At 37.1% G+C, this 21,563-nt stretch overlaps 1 protein-coding gene across 3 annotated transcripts; it reads left to right on the top strand.

Moving 5' to 3' along the window:
• Window positions 1–4,494: 4,494 nt before the first annotated feature.
• LOC762697 (exonuclease 1) lies at window positions 4,495–20,260 on the top strand. 3 transcript variants are annotated; one of them, XM_030998825.1, is made up of 16 exons: window positions 4,495–4,572; window positions 5,191–5,380; window positions 5,994–6,113; window positions 6,559–6,682; window positions 7,194–7,331; window positions 9,245–9,457; window positions 9,892–10,082; window positions 10,584–10,680; window positions 11,077–11,251; window positions 11,645–11,876; window positions 12,321–13,173; window positions 14,636–14,869; window positions 16,025–16,417; window positions 17,150–17,213; window positions 17,871–18,006; window positions 18,647–20,260. In XM_030998825.1, the coding sequence occupies exons 2-16, from the start codon at window positions 5,220–5,222 to the stop codon at window positions 18,789–18,791; spliced, it is 3,276 nt and encodes a 1,091-aa protein (XP_030854685.1). In that variant the 5' UTR covers window positions 4,495–4,572; window positions 5,191–5,219; the 3' UTR covers window positions 18,792–20,260. The 3 variants fall into 3 exon arrangements, with proteins under 3 accessions (XP_030854685.1, XP_030854683.1, XP_030854684.1); XM_030998823.1 differs by having other exon boundaries at window positions 11,642–11,876; XM_030998824.1 differs by lacking the exon at window positions 4,495–4,572 and adding an exon at window positions 4,952–5,015 and having other exon boundaries at window positions 11,642–11,876.
• The last annotated feature ends 1,303 nt before the right edge of the window (window positions 20,261–21,563 follow it).

The raw sequence follows: 21,563 nt of genomic DNA, 5'->3' as shown, positions 1-21,563 counted from the left end.
GGGTGCAGAAGCAGGACCCTTAAGTTAAAATTTGGATTTATGTTTTGCTCATCCCTAGCTTGATGTTGAGGATAGATGTCCAAAATACTTTGTTTAATCATAAAAGAGAAATATTAATATGAATTTTAGTGCAGCCATTGATCAATCGGTTCAGTGACCATTACTTACAATGCAGGTTTTAACAACAACAAGAATCATTTTTTCTTCTTTTCTTTTTAGAATTAAAGAAAAAATACAAATTTTAATAAAACAGATGGTGATGTAGCCTTTGATGTCCCTACTGAGGTCCAGTATATTTACGTTTGCTCCTTTATTACTCAGCATGCATAACAATAGCTGGACACAAATATGTCCTGCAACTAGTAGTGTCCATGCAGTATTATGTGATTAAGTGATGTGGGGACATTTTTATAACATCTATGAAAATATGTTTAAGTGGTACATTTGACATGTTCAGGATATAAATCTATGAGCTTCAGCGACCTGAATTCCTTTTGATGCTGTAGCACTTGGAAGGCATAGTCAACCACAGCCAAAACAAAAAAATGAGTTTGTATGAATTCAAGTTTCCATCGAATAACATATAATATTCAAATCCATGAACAAGTTATAGTATTGGTTATCTGTTCATTTCAACAATTCATGTCATAGTGAAAATAATCAGTTACTAGGGCCTGACTATGAAGTTGTGAAAAAGCAAAGGGAAATATGTAAGAGCAAATAAATATGATTTTTTTTTTATTTTCTAAATTGATTTTTGATTCGAAACTAGTTCTGTGGTAAAGCACATTCTACTTTTTATCAGGTCACATGCGTCACGATTTTTTTCTTCCAGTGTAAATTTGAGTTGATGGAGAAGTTTGTTAACATAATCTTTGTTAAGTACATAAAAATAACGTTCATCGGTTCAGTCTAGAAAATCCACACACAATCTTTCTGATACATTACCATTTTATAATGTGTAACTTAATGGCAATATAATATTACTCAACCAAGCAGAATATTTGTTTGTGATCTTTATTTTTTAGGTTGTTGAAATTGATTTACATTTCAATATTTATGTAGTTGAATGTTTAAAATGAGCAAAAATTAAGTGGGAACAAAACTTTAAAACATGATCTTATCAAGTTTTATGGAATGAATGGTTAGAACGCAGTTTTTTTAGAAGATACTACGGTAAATTATGACCATACACAACAGGTCGTGTGAGCGGGACTAATGGTCGGGTCTGTGATATAAAGAACACATCAATAAAGGAGCAGAACTAGAGGTCGTATGAGCGGCACTAGCGGTCGGGTCTGTGATATAAAGAACACATTAATAAAGGAGCAGAACTAGAGGTCGTATGAGCGGGACTAGTGGTCGGGTCTGTGATATAAAAAACACATCAATAAAGGAGCAAAACTAGAGGTCGTATGAGCGGAATGAGAGGTCGGGTCTGTGATATAAAGAACACATTAATAAAGGAGCAGAACTAGAGGTCGTATGAGCGGGACTAGTGGTCGGGTCTGTGATATAAAAAACACATCAATAAAGGAGCAGAACTAGAGGTCGTATGAGCGGAATGAGAGGTCGGGTCTGTGATATAAAGAACACATTAATAAAGGAGCGAGCAGAACTAGAGGTCGTATGAGCGGCACTAGCGGTCGGGTCTGTGATATAAAGAACACATTAATAAAGGAGCAGAACTAGAGGTCGTATGAGCGGCACTAGCGGTCGGGTCTGTGATATAAAGAACACATTATTAAAGGAGCAGAACTAGAGGTCGTATGAGCGGCACTAGCGGTCGGGTCTGTGATATAAAGAACACATTATTAAAGGAGCAGAACTAGAGGTCGTATGAGCGGCACTAGCGGTCGGGTCTGTGATATAAAGAACACATTAATAAAGGAGCAGCACTAGAGGTCGTATGAGCGGCACTAGCGGTCGGGTCTGTGATATAAAGTACACATTAATAAGGGAGCAGAACTAGAGGTCGTATGAGCGGTACTAGCGGTCGGGTCTGTGATATAAAGAACACATTAATAAAGGAGCGAGCAGAACTAGAGGCCGTATGAGCGGCACTAGCGGTCGGGTCTGTGATATAAAGAACACATTAATAAAGGAGCGAGCAGAACTAGAGGCCGTATGAGCGGCACTAGCGGTCGGGTCTGTGATATAAAGAACACATTAATAAAGGAGCAGAACTAGAGGTCGTATGAGCGGCACTAGCGGTCGGGTCTGTGATATAAAGAACACATTAATAAAGGAGCGAGCAGAACTAGAGGCCGTATGAGCGGCACTAGCGGTCGGGTCTGTGATATAAAGAACACATTATTAAAGGAGCAGAACTAGAGGTCGTATGAGCGGCACTAGCGGTCGGGTCTGTGATATAAAGAACACATTAATAAAGGAGCAGCACTAGAGGTCGTATGAGCGGCACTAGCGGTCGGGTCTGTGATATAAAGTACACATTAATAAGGGAGCAGAACTAGAGGTCGTATGAGCGGTACTAGCGGTCGGGTCTGTGATATAAAGAACACATTAATAAAGGAGCGAGCAGAACTAGAGGCCGTATGAGCGGCACTAGCACTAGCGGTCGGGTCTGTGATATAAAGAACACATTAATAAAGGAGCGAGCAGAACTAGAGGCCGTATGAGCGGCACTAGCGGTCGGGTCTGTGATATAAAGAACACATTAATAAAGGAGCAGAACTAGAGGTCGTATGAGCGGCACTAGCGGTCGGGTCTGTGATATAAAGAACGCATTAATAAAAGAGCAGAACTAGTGGTCGTATGAGAGGCACTGGTGGTCGGGTCTGTGATATAAAGAACACGTACATTAATAAAGGAGCAGAACTAGAGGTCGTATGAGCGGCACTAGCGGTCGGGTCTGTGATATAAAGAACACATTAATAAAAAGGAGCAGAACTAGAGGTCGTATGAGCGGCACTAGCGGTCGGGTCTGTGATATAAAGAACACATTAATAAAGGAGCAGAACTAGAGGTCGTATGAGCGACACTAGCGGTCGGGTCTGTGATATAAAGAACACATTAATAAAGGAGCAGAACTAGAGGTCGTATGAGCGGAATGAGAGGTCGGGTCTGTGATATAAAGAACACATTAATAAAGGAGCAGAACTAGTGGTCGTATGAGAGGCACTGGTGGTCGGGTCTGTGATATAAAGAACACATTAATAAAGGAGCAGAACTAGAGGTCGTATGAGCGACACTAGCCGTCGGGTCAGTGTGATATAAAGAACACATTAATAAAGGAGCAGAACTAGAGGTCGTATGAGCGGCACTAACGGTCAGGTCCGATTGTGATATAAATAACACATTAATAAAGGAGCGAAACCAAAGGCGTTTCTTTAGATCTTCTGCAGGTGCCCTTTTCTTAATTTCCAACTTTTTTCATATTTGCTAGTAGAGTTGTTTATTTTTAAAACATGTAAATCCGATAGGCTATTATAATATCACCATCACATTTTTACCTATCAATTTATGTTAATTTTGTATAAAAAAAAAATGTAAAGGCTCAAAATCTAAATGTTACGAGAAAAGGAAATGAAATGCTTTGTCCATTCTCTCTTTTTTATCTTCTTTTTACCCACTCATCCATGTATAAGTTCGATTTTTTTTTAATGTATGATGTACAATATATTGAAGTTTCCATTATATCATTGTTGTTAATTTATTCCTTTAACTAATATGTGATCGTTTCCATATTAATGTACATGTATTTGTAATTTCTCCATTTGAACTTTGTAATCTTTGCAATATATTGAAGTTACCATTATCATCATTGTTAATTTATTCCTTAAACTAATATGTGATCGTTTCCATATTGATGTAGGTCTAGTCTACATGACTATTTGTAATTTCTCTTTATTTCTTTGAACTTTGTAATCTTTGTTTGTATCAGTCTCCCGACTGTTTTAACATTGAATTTTGACACAATAAACCGAAATGAATGAATGAATGAATGAACGACAAAATATGACTAAATTTGTGAGCACCGGTAATCGGTTGCATTGTATTTGGTCGAATGAGGATTTGGGAAGCACGCGTAGTATAGTACAGTACATATGCATGCCGCACTGTTGGCATTATGACTAGCATTATGTCGCGTTTGTATTACGCGCGCGCTGTATAATGAATATGCATGAAGTGTGATCGACGTATCCTTTGACTCGGCCACGCCCCCGACCTCTAGTGCCGCTCTTCGTATGCTATCCGTCTACGTCAAGCTCGTGATCCTGCATGGCCGATAGCACCGCCATCCACCGGGGCAGACGTGGCGCCTAGCTAGCTAGCTATCACTAGTCACTCGCAGTTCGAACTTTTCGAAGTTGCTGAGCTGAGAGCGCCTGGCAGTTCTATTCTGTATCTTCTTTCTCCGCTCTTTTTGGAGATCAGCAGTTGTGTCCTGTATGACATGTGCCGATCTAGTTGGGAGAAAAGTGTGCAGTAGATCTAGATCTACTGTCTAGGAGTTGGACTCAAGTTCTAGACTCTACCCATCATACGAATTACGAGAACGAACAGACGAATGATTCAGAATTCAAGATAGGGCCTAACGTTAGTTTTCAGGTGAGTGAGTGAATGCAGCCTTGGCTTCATGGCTTGCAAAATCAAGAATGATGTTGATGATATTATGAAGATAGGTCTACAATTACAAATATTTGTTTTTGTCCACAATGTTGTAGATCTCTAACTTGCTAATAATAATATTGTATAGATCTAGGCCTAAATCATATTCATAATCATTTTATTAAGACTGAGACCGGGAATGGAAGTAAACCTGGCCTGGCCTGGCCAGATTCGCTAGCTGAAGCATACTGCATAGGTGATGTGTATATGCTACTATACCGGTAGTTTGGAGTTACTCAGTTAGCAAATGTCCTAATTTAACCTAAATCAGTAAATCATAAATGATCCCTAATTCCACAGATCTTCTTCAAAGCATCTGCATAGAGTCAAGTGTGCGGTGCTGTGAGCATGTGTGCCAGTGCTGCATGATTACTGTAAAAAGTGTAAGTCCTTGTCCCACACTCATCAAAGCATTTAATAAATAGACCCTAGATCTATACAACATTATATTTAGATCTGCATACATTGATCATAAATGAAATACAAAATTTACAAAGTGATAATATACACACTGTACTTGAACATCTAATCCTAATCTATCTTTTATTTTGCCCACAGCTCTCTATCTTGCTTACAAGAAATTAAGGATGGGAATTCAGGGACTTCTCCCCTTCCTAAAGGAAGCATCTGAGCCCATTCACATCAGGAAGTACAAAGGCTATACCGTGGGCATAGATAGCTACTGCTGGATACATCGAGGAGCGGTTGCTTGTGCCACTCAGTTGGCAAAAGGAGAACCAGCTGATCAGTAAGTAGTATTTTATTCTTTAAAGTTATGGAATGACGATGAGTCCCATAAGATGAAGATTCAATGTTTTTTTCTTGTTTTGTTGTTGCAAGAGTTATTGCCTGAAATTTCTGTGATACAATATAAGTTTGCTTTGGTAATTATTTCCTCGTTTGAGCCAGCTGAACAGCTTTGAACAATGATGTGTACATGAAAATTGAATACCGTAGTAGATTATGAGATGCATGTTAAAAAAGGTAAATGTCAAACAGAATACAGCTTCAGCTTCTGCTGAACTTTAATTGGGACAAACTACTTTTACATGTCAAAAACTGTCAGACTTTCAAATGATTCAAAACTTGTCTTATGACACATTTATTCATAATTGCTTTTGATGATTAACTTACTATGTTCACATTGATGTATATTCTTTTTTTGATTTTTTTATATGTAATTGTTTGTCATTGTATATAGCACTTGGAGACTTCAGTGGAAAGGGCTCTATAAGCACCGTTTTTATTATTATTATTAATGTATTTTAAAATTTAAACAGCTTATTTACATACAATTCTAATATTTCAGGAGTATACATCTTTCAAGCTTTTAATTGTGCTTTTTTTTTCCTACTTTGTAGTTATGTGAGATACTGCTTGAAGTATGTGAACATGTTGAGGGCGTTAGACATCAAGCCAGTCATGGTGTTTGACGGAAGGAATCTACCGGCTAAAGCTGGAGTAGAGGACAGCAGGAGAGAGTAAGTCAATATCATAGAGTCACATTCTTGGTATATGTTAGCCATTTCATGTATGATTTTATGTATGGTACTGACATTTTTTTTTCCATTTTTTTTTTTTAATACTCAGGACATGTCTTCACAGAAAAGACATATTACTCAATGAAAGACAATATTCAATCCTTCACCTCTCTCTAGGATGCCAACAAGTGTTTTGTTGTACTTATATTTTTACTGTTATTTACCATTACAATTTATATGTCATTCAGCTTTTGCAATAGGTTTACGTGAGTACCAATAAATATAACAAGCTAATGATGTTTTGGACGTAACTGATATATTTGTCATTGGTATTCCACTTAAGTCAAAGCTAGCACCATGCATATATTTCACAATTTCAGGAAGATGAGAACAAAGTCCACTTCATTGGTTTTGAAATGACAACATAATATCTTTCTTCCCACAGACGGCGGGAGACCTATAGTAAAAAGGGACGTCAGTTCCTGAGAGAGGGCAAGGCTAGTGAAGCCAGGGATTGTTTTGTCAAATGCATCAATGTCACACCAGAGATGGCCTTGAATGTCATGAAGGTATATCACACTTACCTTTGCCTTCATTTATCATACTATAGTGGTATCCCCATATATGTTTTATGATGCCTGTTTTGAAAAAACCTACCCTTTTTCTGGACTTTTGTTGTTCGTAATAGTTTCATTCATGGTCCTCGCCCAATTTGTTTATCCTGATGGACCATAGATTCACTATATACATGTAATGTTTCTTTATAATTATATGCAATGATACCACACATTTGCAAATGGACCTAGAAAGACTTGAAAAGAAAACAATTGAAGTTGTTGCCAAGATGGATTGCAGTGTGGCAAAAGGTTTTCAAATTGGAAGGGGGGGGGGGTGGAAATAAAGCTTTTATTTTTTCTCTGGATTTGGAGTCATCAAAATATTTTGAAGAAATACATTGATAAACGTATTTCAGACTGATTTTATTAGATATTTCAGTATTCAATACGGCTCCTAGAATTTAACTGACTGTTTTGCTTTTAATATACATGTCAACTGTTGTAATTTGTTCACATGAAACAGGCTGTGAGGAGTCTTGGTGTAGACTGCATTGTAGCACCCTATGAAGCTGATGCACAGCTGGCCTATCTAGAGAAAAATGGCTTCGTCCAGGCTGTCATCACAGAAGACTCCGATCTCATTGCATTTGGCTGCAAGAAGGTAAGGGAGTTCTGTTCATAAACAGGAAAACTGCCTACTTACAGAGCCATGTGATTTAAACTAGGGATTGAGACCTGCTATACATTGTGCGACCTTATAAACTTCCAGTAAATAAGTGTTTAAGCATCGTTAATTTTAGTCCTGTGCTTGACAGGATTTTTTTATACCTCAGTGAGGAGATCATCACCTTTTCTTTATTTTTATGCCTCCGCCACCGAAGGTGGTGCCGGAGGCATCATGTTTTCGGGTTGTCCGTCCGTCCGTACGTCCGTCCGTACGTCCGTCCGTCCGTCCCGTTTGACCGTTATCACAATATCTCAAGAACCATTTAAGATTTAAACTTAAGACTCGGGAATAGTATTTATCACCATAGGAAGACGATCTGATTAGATTTTGGAGTACGTAGGTCAAAGGTCACAGGTCACAGAGGTCAACTTATGAAATTCCTTGTATTGAGTTTGTTAGCGCGATATCTCAAGAACCATTTGAGATTTAAACTTCAAACTTAAGGATAGTATGTATCACCATAGGAAGACGATCTGATTAGATTTTGGAGCACGTATGTCAAAGGTCAAGGGTCACAGAGGTCAACTTATGAAATTCCATACATTGAGATTGTTATCATGATATCTCAAGAACCACTGGAGATTTAAACTTCAAACTTAGTGATAGTGTGTATCACTATAGGAAAACAATCTGATTACATTTTGGGTCACGAGGTCAAAGGTCAAAGGTCACAGGGCTCATTATGTATGCAAAAACAGCTTGTGATCGCGTTATCTGAACAACCGATTGATGGATTCCTGCCAAACTTTGGTCATGTAAGTATCTTGCAGAGCTGATGAACTGATTAGATTTTGGGGTCACGAGGTCAAAGGTCAAAGGTCACAGGGCTCATTATGTATGCAAAAACAGCTTGTGATCGCGTTATCTGAAGAACCGATTGATGGATTCCTGCCAAACTTTGGTCATGTATGTATCTTGCAAAGCCAATGAACTGATTAGATTTTGGGGTCACAAGGTCAAAGGTCACAGCGCACATTGTGTATGCAAAAACAGCTCGTGATCGCCTTATCTCAAGAACCGATTGATAGATTCCTGCCAAACTTAGGTCATGTATGTTACTTGCAGAGCTGATGAACTGATTAGATTTTGGGGTCATGAGGTAAAGGTCAAGGTCATGCGGCTCATTATGTATGCAAAAATAGCTTGTGATCGTATTATCATTAGAACAGATTGATGGATTCCTGCCAAACTTAGATCATTTATGTATCTTGCAGAGCCAATGAATGGTTCATAAGATCAAAGGTCATGGGCTCATTATGTATGCAAAAATAGCTTGTGGACGCATTCTCATTAGAACTGACAGATGGATTACTATTTAACTCAGGAAATCTTGCAGAGCCAATGAACTGAGTAGATTTTAGGGTCATGAGGTCAAAGATCAAAGGGTCATATATGTATATGAGAAATTGCTTGTAATCACGATATTCTGAGAACATGTTAATGGATTACAATTGAACTTGAATTTGACAAATTTCTTCCGTTTCGGTTTGTAAAATTGCTCTATGACGGAGGCATCATTTTCGACTGCGCGCAGTCGAATTCCATCTAGTTTAGTTGTAGCTTGAGAAATGTACTTTATACAATAAATTTTAAAATCCTTACAAAACCAGTGTAGGCATGTAATTTATAGTAAAAACCTGTATATTTAAGGACTGCTAAAGGAAGACAAGAAAAGTGGTCTTTAGTGGTAGGTTAATGCAATGATCATTTCAATAAGAAATGTTGTTTAGGTGGAAATAGACGGGTGGTTTTCTATAAACATTGATACTAAAGCAGGTTTAACTCTATTTTCTTCTCTTGTTTTCTTGTAAAAATCACCATATCAAATTCCATCCCTAAATCCTCAGGTGATAGTCAAACTAGACTTGGCTGGTAACTGCATGGATGTGGACTCCTCACGCCTCAACGTAGCCATGAAGATTGGGGAGAAGTTCACACCAGAGAAGTTCCGCTACATGTGCATTGTTGCCGGCTGTGACTACCTGGCATCGCTACCAGGGATTGGTATCGGCAAGGCTCGGAAACTCTTTCAACTCACAGCCAACCCTGATATCACCCAGGTGAAGAATATACCTCGACACCATGACAATGGAAATTTGGTCACCTTAAAAAAAAAATGTATTCAAGCTTGTATGTACAAAACCACAAACAAGAAATACTAAATTAACTTTATGAACAAATCATCTCTCTATACAGTCTCAGTAAGGCAGGTTTGATTTTTTTTTCTTTTTAGCAAGCTCACTCTATATTCAAATAAATGTATTTAATGGAGGAATGATTTGTATCCATTATATTATTGCCTGTACAAAGAACAGCAATAAATTGCCATCGATTTGTACTACTATGGAAAATCTCTGTTTTATTTATAAGCACCACAATTACATAGAATTCTTGAATGAAAATATGATATATAACAACTGGATGTTCAATGTTGACATCACATAACTAAACTAAACTAATTCAGTGCCTCTCTCTGAAATGTTATTAAATGTAGGTGATCAAGAGAATGGCAACAACCCTGAAGATGAAATCAACAACAGTGACCCCTGAATACCAGGAGGGATTCGTGCAGGCTAACAACACATTCCTCTATCAGCTAGCTTTTGACCCCCAGAAGAAGAAGCTTCAACCTTTGACCCCATATTCCCCTGAGGTCACACCAGCAACACTGACCTATGCTGGAAAGTGAGTAACAAGTTCCTGTAAGGGTCTGTTACCATTAGATGTAAAGTACATGTATTTTAGTTGACAGCATCTGATACTGCTAATCAAAACTTCCTTTTTTTTTCTCCCAGAATTGCATTATTTGTTATTTCTGTTTACACTATCACAGTTTGTTTTAATTAGAATCTAGATCTGAAGTATTAATTGTTAGAGATAAATAAGAAACTTGTGTCTGTAAAAACAACCTGCACAATAACAGAAGAATACCTTTAATACCAAGTAGCCATACCGTTCATATTCATTATTCTAGCTGTTCCTCTGTCAGCATCCAGTGCATGGCTTTATAGGCAAAACTCAGTAATAACAACGTAAACATAGGGAAAATAAGGAAAGAGAAAAGTGAGAAGACTCCAAAAAATCAGTGGCTTTTTTATAAAGCAAATGGCATTGTGATTTTGGAAGTGGTTGTAGTGATGAATCTATAATTCATTCTAACATTGTGAAAATATTTTCTCTTTGCAGATATGTTGATGAGGTAAAGGCCTACCAAATGGCATTGGGTAACATCAACTTTGACACCATGGAAAGGATAGCAGACTTTAATCCCATGGTTAACAAGGTAGGGAGACAGTGATGAAATCATAAGAGATGCTTTTGGTGGAGGCCTGAAACATATTGTGTCTTTATCATTACTGAAATAGATGCATAGTCCAGTGCATCCCCCAAATTGTTTGAAACAAACAACATCAAACCAAGATTTTGGTACAGTGTATGTGTTGTGTGAACTGCATATTTACATTTTTTAGGATACCTGTCCTAAATAATAAAGAAAATAAACAATTAATCATTTGTTTTATCGTTTGCAGCTTTGTAGAAATCTTAGACACCATACATGTAAGTAGTAGGAGAATAATAATGGCTATTTTGTAGGCATGAGCCAGAGCAATGGAAATTAAAGATGTTGATGTTAGTGATGAATAATTGGGAAACATGTCGTACTGATCTTCTCTTTCAGCCCTATGACAAGAAGACACCAAGGCACTTATTGAGTATCTGGCATAAGGACTTCCAACCAGGTCCTGGACTAGGATGCTTGAACCAGGACCATATAGAACGAGAAGTGACGAAGGGAAAAGAAATAACTGTTGAAGTGAAGCAGAGATTGATCCAGAAAAAGAGACAGAGAGATGGTAAGTGAAACCAAGAATATCAATATTATTGAGGTAAGGATGAAGTATGTAGCCAAAGTATTTTCAAAAGCGATCAAGGAAAATTCCTTTGATTGCGTTATTGAAAATTTGTTCTGATGAGTTTTAAGAAGACCCAACAAGCAGATTGGTTGTATTTTAATTGGGTAAAATTGGACAATAGTTTTTATTAAGTGACAGCCAATGCTAACAGTAGTTTTATTGCCAGTCTTTGATTACAAAACATTAGTGGATAATGATATCAGAGTTTGTGTTACAACATAGAGCATAGATAATCAGGGCATTCAAAGTATGATGAATTGTTTGCAGTTGGTGATTGTTAATGTATGTGTTAATGTATCTTATGTACCGTTCTATGAATGTTTTATGTAGAAGAAGAGGAGGTAGGAGCTCCATCAGATGTCCAGCTCTCCTCCATGTATACCACCACCAAGGGACAACTTGATGGGAACCAATGGATGGAATCACAAAGGGTCATCCCTGAGACTCCAGACAAAGATGTGGTAGAGGAGGAGATGAAACCGTCCAAGAGGAATCGCTTTGCTACCAAGCTCACGTCCAGGAACAGAGCTAATATAGTCAATAGTGGAGAGGTGGTTACAAGCAGGTCAGTCACATGGTCTAAAAATATTCCTAACTAGATCCCTAAGCCTCACTCCCCCCCCCCCCCCCCCATTTTTAAGTGGCCCTTGATTTATGTAGTTTGATGTTCCTTTCAGGAAAGACAATAGTTTGGATATTACAATCAAGAGATTTGATGATATGTGTTTGTGAAATAATTTGAAATTGTGCAACAGATTAAGCATTCCCTTAACTGGACTCCTGTTTTATGAAAAAATGTGCAATATAACCAAATATTTTCTTACTGATGCAAGCAAGTACATTTTCCTGTCAAGTAGTTTTATATTATATCTATGCATCTATTCATATTTTATTTTGAATTTAATTAAGCATCTGAGTGAATTCTAATCAAAGATCTTATTTCTTCCTTTCCTTAGCTTTATATCATGTATCAGATTTTAAAACTGAAATTTCTATGATCTTCTACCAGGTTTTTCCAGCCCAAGAAGCTGGACGTCTCATCAGAGAAGCAGCAGCAGATACCCAACGATAAAAAGCTCAAGATAGAGGAGAAAGAAAACCAAAGAGTCAGTATGAACACTTCAGGACTCCTAGAAGGAATTGTAGACATAGAGATGGAACAAGAGAAACAATTCAAAATGGAGGATGATGATGATGATATAGAGGATGTGATTGAGATAAAGTTGAAGGAAACTGTTAGTGGTAGTCAGTCCCGGCAGACACATGTCACAAAGAGTATAGACGCATTACAAAGGTTTCAGAGGTCATCCTCTGCCTCTGTGCTTGTGAAAACTGAAAGGAATCTTTCATCTAGCTCACTCTCCAACTCTGTCAAACCTAGAACAGCCTTGTCATCAACTCATCAGTCAGAAGACATTCCTGACTCACAGAAGAGTGTGATAGAGATTGAATCGTCTCAGGATTCTGTATGCTCAACCAGGAGTGTTGATACCTGCAGTCAGTCATCGTCACTGTCCTCAAGCCAGAGACAAGGTACACCCCGTCCTCGCAGTGCCTTCTCTTGGAGCCGAAAGAAAGAGCTACAAGGCAAGGACAAGGACAGCAAACAGCCCACACAGGGAACCCTCAGTGGCTTTGTATTCAAACCCACACATCAGAGTAAACCTATGCCGAGGCAGACTGCAGTAGGTGTCCAAGATGGCAGTTTACAGGGCAACAGTCTGAGCAGGAGAGATTCATATGAGATGCCATGTTCTCCTGTATCACAGAATTCCTCATCGCAGCTCTTGAGGTTGTCTCTGACCTCGTCCATTCCAGGCAGCATGGACATGCTAAGACTGGGTGAAGATGTCACGTTCATGGTAAGTATGATATAATAATAATAATAATAATAATAGTGTAAACTTATAGAGTGCTTACACCGTCAAAGGACGCTTATGGCACTAGCTCAGCAACAGTTCTCTTTAATACATGTAGAAGTAAAGTAAATGTTTATTTAATAATAGAGTTGCAAAATCAGAAACTCAAAAACAATTTTGCAACATTTGTATCACCCATTTCAATCCTCAGCTCTGCCCGGAGCCAGAAGGGCGTTAACGCTCTAGTTGTCCCGAAAGAGAGGACATGTGAATGATCAAGTCGTATTTTTGTTTATCATTGCAAATTTCTTTATGTAACCACATGTTCAAAATATACATGCAAGTAATGATCAAGATTTGCACATTGTTTGTGATTTCAAGTAAAAGTATAATTACTTTTCAAAAGCTATTGATCGCTTGGCTCACAATCCTGCAACATTGATATTCTTGTAATCTTTACTGCATTTTTAAATGCTCAAATGATAATGCCAAAAGCACATAAGCTACATCCTTTTTACATTTTCAGTACGTGCTGGTAAATGTATGAGAAGAGATAGTCGAGATGCACTTTAAATGTTGGTGTCTCTGTTATTCAAGTACATCAGCAAAGGGAAAAGATGTAGAAATCAAAACTGAACCATACAGCAAGTAACAAGACTGCCATCTACTGTTGGGTTGATGTTCTCAACTTCATGTGTACAGCACAGACACAGTTTCAAGACGATAGAAGTAATTCTAGGATATTGACCTCTAGATGTATATTACAGATGAATGTGGATCATGGAGCTTCTCTATGATTACATTTTCTTTTACAATCATGATACCTATGGGTCATTGGCTTCTTTTAGAAATTAAAATAATTTACAGACAAGATAATGCTTAGAAATTTAGAGAAATGTGTCATTGTACTGGCTTGACTTTTCAAACTGAATCATTTGGAAATGTAACCCAGATTTGAGCTACATCTGTTAGGAATGACTGATATTTCCAATGTTCCCAGCATTTCATCTGCATCTACTTCGAAGCTGTGCATGATTTCAACAATGGAACTCGTGAAATTGATGTTGTATTGTTCCTGTAATGACAGGAAGATTTATAGTCCCAGACTTGTTCAAATGATGTTAAAAATAGCTTGCAGGTTTCTCCATCAAGCAATTCTAATTCTAATACAGAACACAAATGATACTGACCATCCTCAAGATCTGATGATGCTGTTGTTGATTTTGTTTATTGTTTGTGTTTGTTGTGATGTTGCTCTTGATGATCTTTAGTGGGAAGATACTTATTGTGCAATTCATCACTTGCCACAGATGTATTCTGGTGCTTCCTTTTTAAGATCGATAGACCTTGGAAATGGGGTAACCTAATGAGGCATTCATTCTCTTTTATCTAATTGCTTTCCCGAGCACTAAAGAGGTAGAATAGTCATTCATGTTCTATTCCTATCTTTCTATCTATCTTACAGGATTCACAGAGCAGCAACTTAACCGAGAGCCAGAATACCAGCTCCATCACCCTCACCTCAGATCAAACCTCTCAGCTCATAGACAACACAGACTTAGAAGATGTATCACCACCAATACCACCACTACCACAGCTACCACTCCAGATACACCTATCCAATGGTGAGGAGGAGGAGGAGGAGAAGGGAGAGATGATGGAAGGAATTAGAAGAACTGGGTTGTCTAGGAAGAGAAAGGTAAGATCTAACAAGTTGCTTGATACGTTACCCTTTCTATCCCTAGATCGTCACCCCGTTCCCCCCCCCCCCCCGAACCCGAATATTGAGTCGATCTGTTATCATATCCTGCAAAACTTTAAGACTCTTAGTAAGAATATCTTGAAAAAGACGTACTTGTGGAAGAGATTATAAAGAACCTCTTATTTTATTTATTTATATATTTTTTTTTTTCCCCTCAAAGGTGGACATGATGACATACATTTTGACTTCTTAACATCCCAAGTCTGCCATGACCGAGAAATAATGTTGATGAATAAGTAAATACACAATTGACCTAGTTTCTGAGCAAAATGGTTCCCGGAGGACGTCACATCCAGTATGTTGTTTCTCTTTGTGGTCTCCTCTGCAAATCGCTATCGATTCTCTTCCGCTTTACATATCGTGCTGGCATCACAACTCTCATGATAATTCATGAGCAATGTCCTGTCGTGAGAAATGCCCTTAATTGAAAGGAAATGAAAGGAACATGACAGATACACAATGGAAGATGGATTTCTTTCTCAATTGGAAAAATTTCATTTTCCTTTAAGGATGTGGTCACCTCCATTTTACATGTGGTCATGTGGTATTCATGATTGGAATACAGCAACATGAAACATTACAATATTGACTCTCTTATATTGTTGGCAGCAGGGTGGGCTTAGGACATGAAACGTTAGTTATTTGGGTTAATAAACTCAATTTGAACTCAAGAGAATAGCTTTTTTGTACTCAGAGTATCGGATCATTAATTTATTTTTATGGTTACAATATCCTGTCTTCACCTCATGTTGTTGAACTCTGCTCAATATCAGCATCGCCAGATAAAAGAAGTATCACATGATTTTTAAGGGGACTAAGAGCTCATTAGTTTTAAAACATGAGCAACAAAACAGTATTCATATATGTTTGAAGTATTGTAGATGAAATTTAGGCATCCATGTAGTCTGTTGTTTGATGTGTCATATTTTCATGTTGGTGATAGTGAATGTTATATGTGAACATTGGGGTTGGACGATTAACTGAAGAACATATATAAGTTTGTCTCTTGATGACTTTTATTTTCTTTGTGTGTAGCTGCATTTTTGCATGATTTAATGAAGTCTTTTCTTTTGCTTTGTCATTAATTTACAGAAGACATTCTCCTCTGAGGAGCAATCTCCAGGTAAAATCCCAAGTGATGTTTCCAGCCCTGACACGGATGATGTATCCCTCAACAGTTCCACCGCATCATCACCATCCCCTGCACCAGCTTTATCTTCTTCATCGTTGCAAACCACCAAACATTTTGGCATGGCAACTGCATCACAATCCAACAAGGATGCAGACAGTCTTCGGGTAGGAGGCAGAGGAGCTACATCTTGCTACTTTGGTGGAGGAGAGAGGGAGATGTCACAGGGCGTGGTCAGGAAGAAGGGGATGATGCAAGAAGAAGAGGAGTGGGAGAACACCCCACCGGGCAGAGGAGGGGTTTCCCCCTACAAGGGACGCAGGAATAGAAATCTGTCTGGCAAAAGACACAATCAGGTATGAAGTCATGCATGCACTGCACCATTATGTTCTCTTTGTGCCTTTGTGCATGTCCCCTATATAAAGGTGGCTATTGTCTTTATTAACACCATGTCACACACAGTATGCTAATGAGTCACAAGTAGATGACTGGCGGAGCAGCATGTTTTCTGTATGTACATCATATGACACGCAATGTATAGCCATGAATCATGACTTCATAAAAATGAATGATACATCCTCCATTGAGAGGCAGAAGGCTTTTAGATCCCAAACTTGCACTGAGTTAGCACCTTCTGGCTCTCAGCAGATGATATACTTTATGACAGAGGCAATGCCCATCAAACTCTCACCAAACGATGTATACCATTTGAGACATGACTACTGTACATCCACCTGAATGTTACAGAAGAATGCTTTCTCATATACCTTAGCATAAAGATAATGCCCTTCTGGTTCTCATTAGCAGACAATATAAACCAGTAAGATGAGAAGAACAGCAGATTGTGCTAACGTTTCGTATTCGCACTATGTCACATACAATGTGTTATTGAGTCACAACTACATTGAAATTTGTGATATGTGAATCAGCGCTGATATAGTTCTCTCATCATCATTCAGGAAATTGGATCTTACAGTAAAATTATGATACTGGAAGCGAATCATTCATGTTATACTTTTCCATAATGAGACAGACCCCTCTCTCTCAAATTTATGCCATAATTTGGTTGTTGTCATTGTTTGTCACAGGGACCCAAAGCTGCCTTCATGAATGATGAAAATCAACAGAACTCCTCCAACTCTGAGCCAAAGAGTAAGTCCTCGCTAAGAAATGACAAGTGATGAAATGGATTTTCTTTTAATGTGCATTTATTCAGGAAATAGCTTTTCATGAGTTGAAAACATTCCAACATTTCCTCACTAGGCTAGAAAAGGAATTGCTATATTTAGATCAATCTGTAGATTCTTTCAAATGGATTGGATTCTGACATTTATTTGGCAAAACCAATGTAGCTATCAATCAATTATGTCATTATTATACCTGTTGATTATAGCAGATCCATCGTAAATGAAAGTATAGTACAACATGGCACACCTAGGACTCATTTCTTAGCCATCCCGATCATTTTTGTTAGGTGTATGATCTATGGTAGTTACATGTATATCTGATTTCTAGCCATTGTCACACAAAATTGAGTTCATTTTATTTGATACATCTCATATTTTTTAGATAGTTTGTGAGACTTCCTTTAAGATAGGCTCACCACATTTGCTATTTTGAATATATGCATTGCACCCTCCACAGTGTTTATAGTATTTTCCCCTTTTAAATGATTGATAACGTTTTAATCTGGATTTCATGTAGTTTATTTGTATTTCTTATCTTATTAAGACTGTTAGCAACAAGTGATATTTCCTTTACATTCACTGTAAATCATTTGTATACCTTTCATCCTTTGTGGCTACACAGAACAATCAGCCTTCCTTGGGCAGTGTAAAGCATCTGGTCTGTCCAAGAAGCGACGTTCCAGTGGTAAAGCCAAACCAGACGCTACTCCCAAGGGTCAAACCTCTCTTCTTGCTTTCATGGCCAAACCAAAGACCAAGTAAGAAACTGCCATTGAATCAGAGACTTTCTAGTCTTATAGTTAATGATTATCATCAAGAATTTAGATCAAAATGATTTTTCATAGTATTAAGAAAGCCAGAGCTTTGTTTGGCTTTTTTTTTTCCTTTCTATTTGTCTTATTGTCTTGACAGTTTAAACTTGGAAAATTCTATAACTCAATATCTTTCAATTCATGCCTTAATTTTCTCCAAACTATTTTTTTTCTATTTTGGTCATTTAAAGCATTACATTATATCATTATATTAAATTATTTATTTACTTATTTCATGTAAATTAAGTATTATAATGTGTCTGTTTACATTTTATTTACAAGTATGTTTTTTTCTTGTCATTTTAATCTGCATGAAAATGTTCAGTCTTTTTGTTTCGTTTACTTCCCTTTTCTCTCCCTTCATCTCTATTATTTTCTATTTCTCTTTCTCTCTTTTTTACTTGGCATTTTCTTATTCCCTTCCTCTCTGTCTCTGCATCTTTTGCCTTTCATCGTCAAGGTAAGTTCCTTCTTTCTCTTTCTCCCTATCTTCTCGTTTCCTCACAAGACACGCCAAGATATACTTTGCATCATGTTTCCAATGCCCGTGGTAACATAACCATTACTCATTGTTTATTACCCTCAGGGACCCACTGATCAGTCAGAAAGGGGTTTCCCCACTCTCACCAAACAGAGCCAACCTTTGCACAGACCTCACTCCAGAAACAGAAGGTAGTCTACTCTCCAGACAGGGGCGTGGATTCACCACCAAGAGGCATATATTTGAGTAAATACTGCCCTCCATCACTGCAAATGATTGATCTTGTTGCATCTCTTATTGTTCAGTTAGTATTGTTATTAAAGTCCAGTACTCCAAATTAATCATTATAACATGTAGTGTTTTTTTAAAGCTTCTACCAACCTTAAATTTGTTATGCAAGCTTTTATCATCATTTATACTTTAGATTCAATAATGTGCTATTGCTACCGGAAATTCAACATATCTAGATGGATAGAAGACACATTCCAGTGTAAATTATACATATATAACCTGTTGAAATTCAAACGTGCCATTGTTTTACTGTATAAAATAGCCCTTTGATTTCAATGGACATTGAGGTAAATAATAATTATCCTTGCTTATATAGTGCCTAACACTTACTTTATCAGAAGTCTCTAAGCGCTCTACAATAATGCAGCATAATTACCCTGACTTTAGCAGTGCAGCTGTTACGCGCGCTGCGTTTCAAGGAATACAATCCTACCAGGTACCCATTTACTTCACCTGGGTGGAGTGTGGCAAATGTAGATCAATGTCTTGCCAAAGGACATTAGTGTGGCGGCGGGACTCGAACCGCGGACCTTGTGATCGACAGTCGGGTGACGTATCCACTCGACCCCAACACCTCTATGGCGCACAAATACCGGTATGTGAAACATAGACTGATTGCAATGAATTTAGCTTGTCACGTAATTGTGACTAGCATATTGTGACAATTTCAGGTGTAATATTTTCATAGATTTGTCTATACCTCACTTTACATTTATTTTGTCCTTTTGATTTTGATTTGATATCACAGAGGGAAGACTTCAAATATGTAAAGTCAAATAGTCTGCAATGTCACAATGTCACATCAGGATTCCTCCTTGTATTCTTTCATTGTGGAGAAGAATCCAAGTCATATCATTGAATGCTACCTGTTTTACATAAGGTTATATTCATTAGTATTCAATAAAGTGTAATTTTCCATTACATCTTCATGTATACTATTTATATTTCCTTTAAGAAATCACAAGTTATTTGTGAAATATGCATTCAACTATGAATGTGATATTATACTGGAAGTATTCACCTCATTGAGAAAATTCTCTTCAATATTCCAACGTCTGTCCTTTAAGACCTGAAACTTTTACAAATTTTGGCCACTCATTTACGTTTTTTACACATGCCTGGTTTCTGATTTTTCTGGAGCTTTCCCTGTAAACTTGCAGTCTAGTTTGGGCTATATCTTGCTTTGGAATGCAATCTTGTTTAAGTTTAAGGCTAAAATCACTATTTTTACATCTTACATTTTTAAATTTTAATGTCATGGTTGTAGTTGTAGATGCCGAGTAGTGAAGGTTTTTTGTGTAATCTCAGCAAGGTAAATCAATTATCTATCATAACATGTGCCAATACAATCAAAAGTCCTACCCAAACTATTATTACTCCATTGTTAATGTAATCAATATTAGTCACCTTACCAAGGTTTTGTAAAGGCTATCTTTGTAAAAATAATCACAGTCTGTGAAAATACACCTTAGATTGTCACAACAGGTTCTGAAAACATTTGATCAGGATACAGTGTTTTTGAAATTTCAGTGTAGGCATTAGTGAATTTCTTATATACAGGTTTAGATATAAGTAATATTTTTCAGTCATCTAGTCAAGTGAAGTAAATTAGCGCTGTATTCAATTGACTATGTAGGGCCGTTATGTGTTCTGAAATGATTACATAATCTGATTACATAATCATCCTGTTCTGTCCTGCCTTTCCTAGATACTTATACTGCTTGTTTGTTTAAGGAAAGGTTTTATCAGCATCAGTGTCTATTGTGAAGAAAAAAGTTTGTTTGTAGAGTCAGAACGATATCCTTCAACATAAAATACTTACTGGCTGTTAATGAATGTATGCAACGCTTTAAATGTGGTGGAGCTGATCACAGATGGATTATATCTCAATTGTTGGTAATCAGAGACAATTTGTTTCACATGAATGTTCTATTGTTTGATCTATACAGCTAAATTTCTTTGTTTTGTTCAGCAGAAGAACAAAAAACAGGTTTATTCCCTTTCAAAGGTACTCCTTTGTTTTTTTTTATGAAATGTTATTATGTTGTGTGTTTCATAAATAAATGGGAATTGCAGTAATATTAAATTTCATTGTTTATGTCAGCTGAATTACCTAGCTAGCCAAGTAAAATCAACTTTCAGTCTAAACAAACATTCTTTTTTTTAAAGGAAATCCAGAAGAGTCCTATGATTTGATTATACAATTGAACTCCAAAATTAATTGTATTTGGATGAGAATAGATATCATTTGGTATGTAGTGGCTATGTAAATAAAGACAAATTTGTCTTCACTGAGTATTCCTTTATGTCATAATGTGTATTGCTTATGAATACCTTGTAAATAAAATAACAACTTATTGGCATTAATTTTCTTCTTTCTTTGGTGCTGGTAATACTAATCATGATTGTTAGACTATCTGCTGCCAACATTATTTGTGCCAACATTTTTACCAGAAATAAATGGTTTCATAAAAATCTTTTGTGTCCTTTGTCAATTTTTAGGGAGTGGTTTGATGCGCTACTGATTTAGAATCATAACTTCATACATCGTCACATGAATGAATAGATGACAGTATTATCACTAATATTGTTAAGAACATTTGCAAAACAATATATGTATTGAATTTAGGAGCAACATTTTCAGTTTCACAACGCAACATCTCAAACAATATTGCAAATTAATTATAAGAATTAACACAATCTCTGTGTATTTTGTCAAATACAATAGTGA

Source organism: Strongylocentrotus purpuratus, unplaced genomic scaffold (genome assembly GCF_000002235.5).
Source record: "Strongylocentrotus purpuratus isolate Spur 01 unplaced genomic scaffold, Spur_5.0 spur5_scaffold_5, whole genome shotgun sequence".
NCBI lineage: Eukaryota > Metazoa > Echinodermata > Echinoidea > Camarodonta > Strongylocentrotidae > Strongylocentrotus > Strongylocentrotus purpuratus.
This window is presented reverse-complemented; position numbering and strand designations above follow the sequence as displayed.

Bases quoted from the DNA above. Each gene is read 5' to 3' on its own strand.
- LOC762697 (XM_030998823.1), top strand. From the start codon at position 5,220: ATGGGAATTCAGGGACTTCTCCCCTTCCTAAAGGAAGCATCTGAGCCC. The intron at 9,458-9,891 runs GTGAAGAATATA...TATTAAATGTAG, and splicing joins CCAACCCTGATATCACCCAG to GTGATCAAGAGAATGGCAAC. The intron at 10,083-10,583 runs GTGAGTAACAAG...TTCTCTTTGCAG, and splicing joins ACACTGACCTATGCTGGAAA to ATATGTTGATGAGGTAAAGG.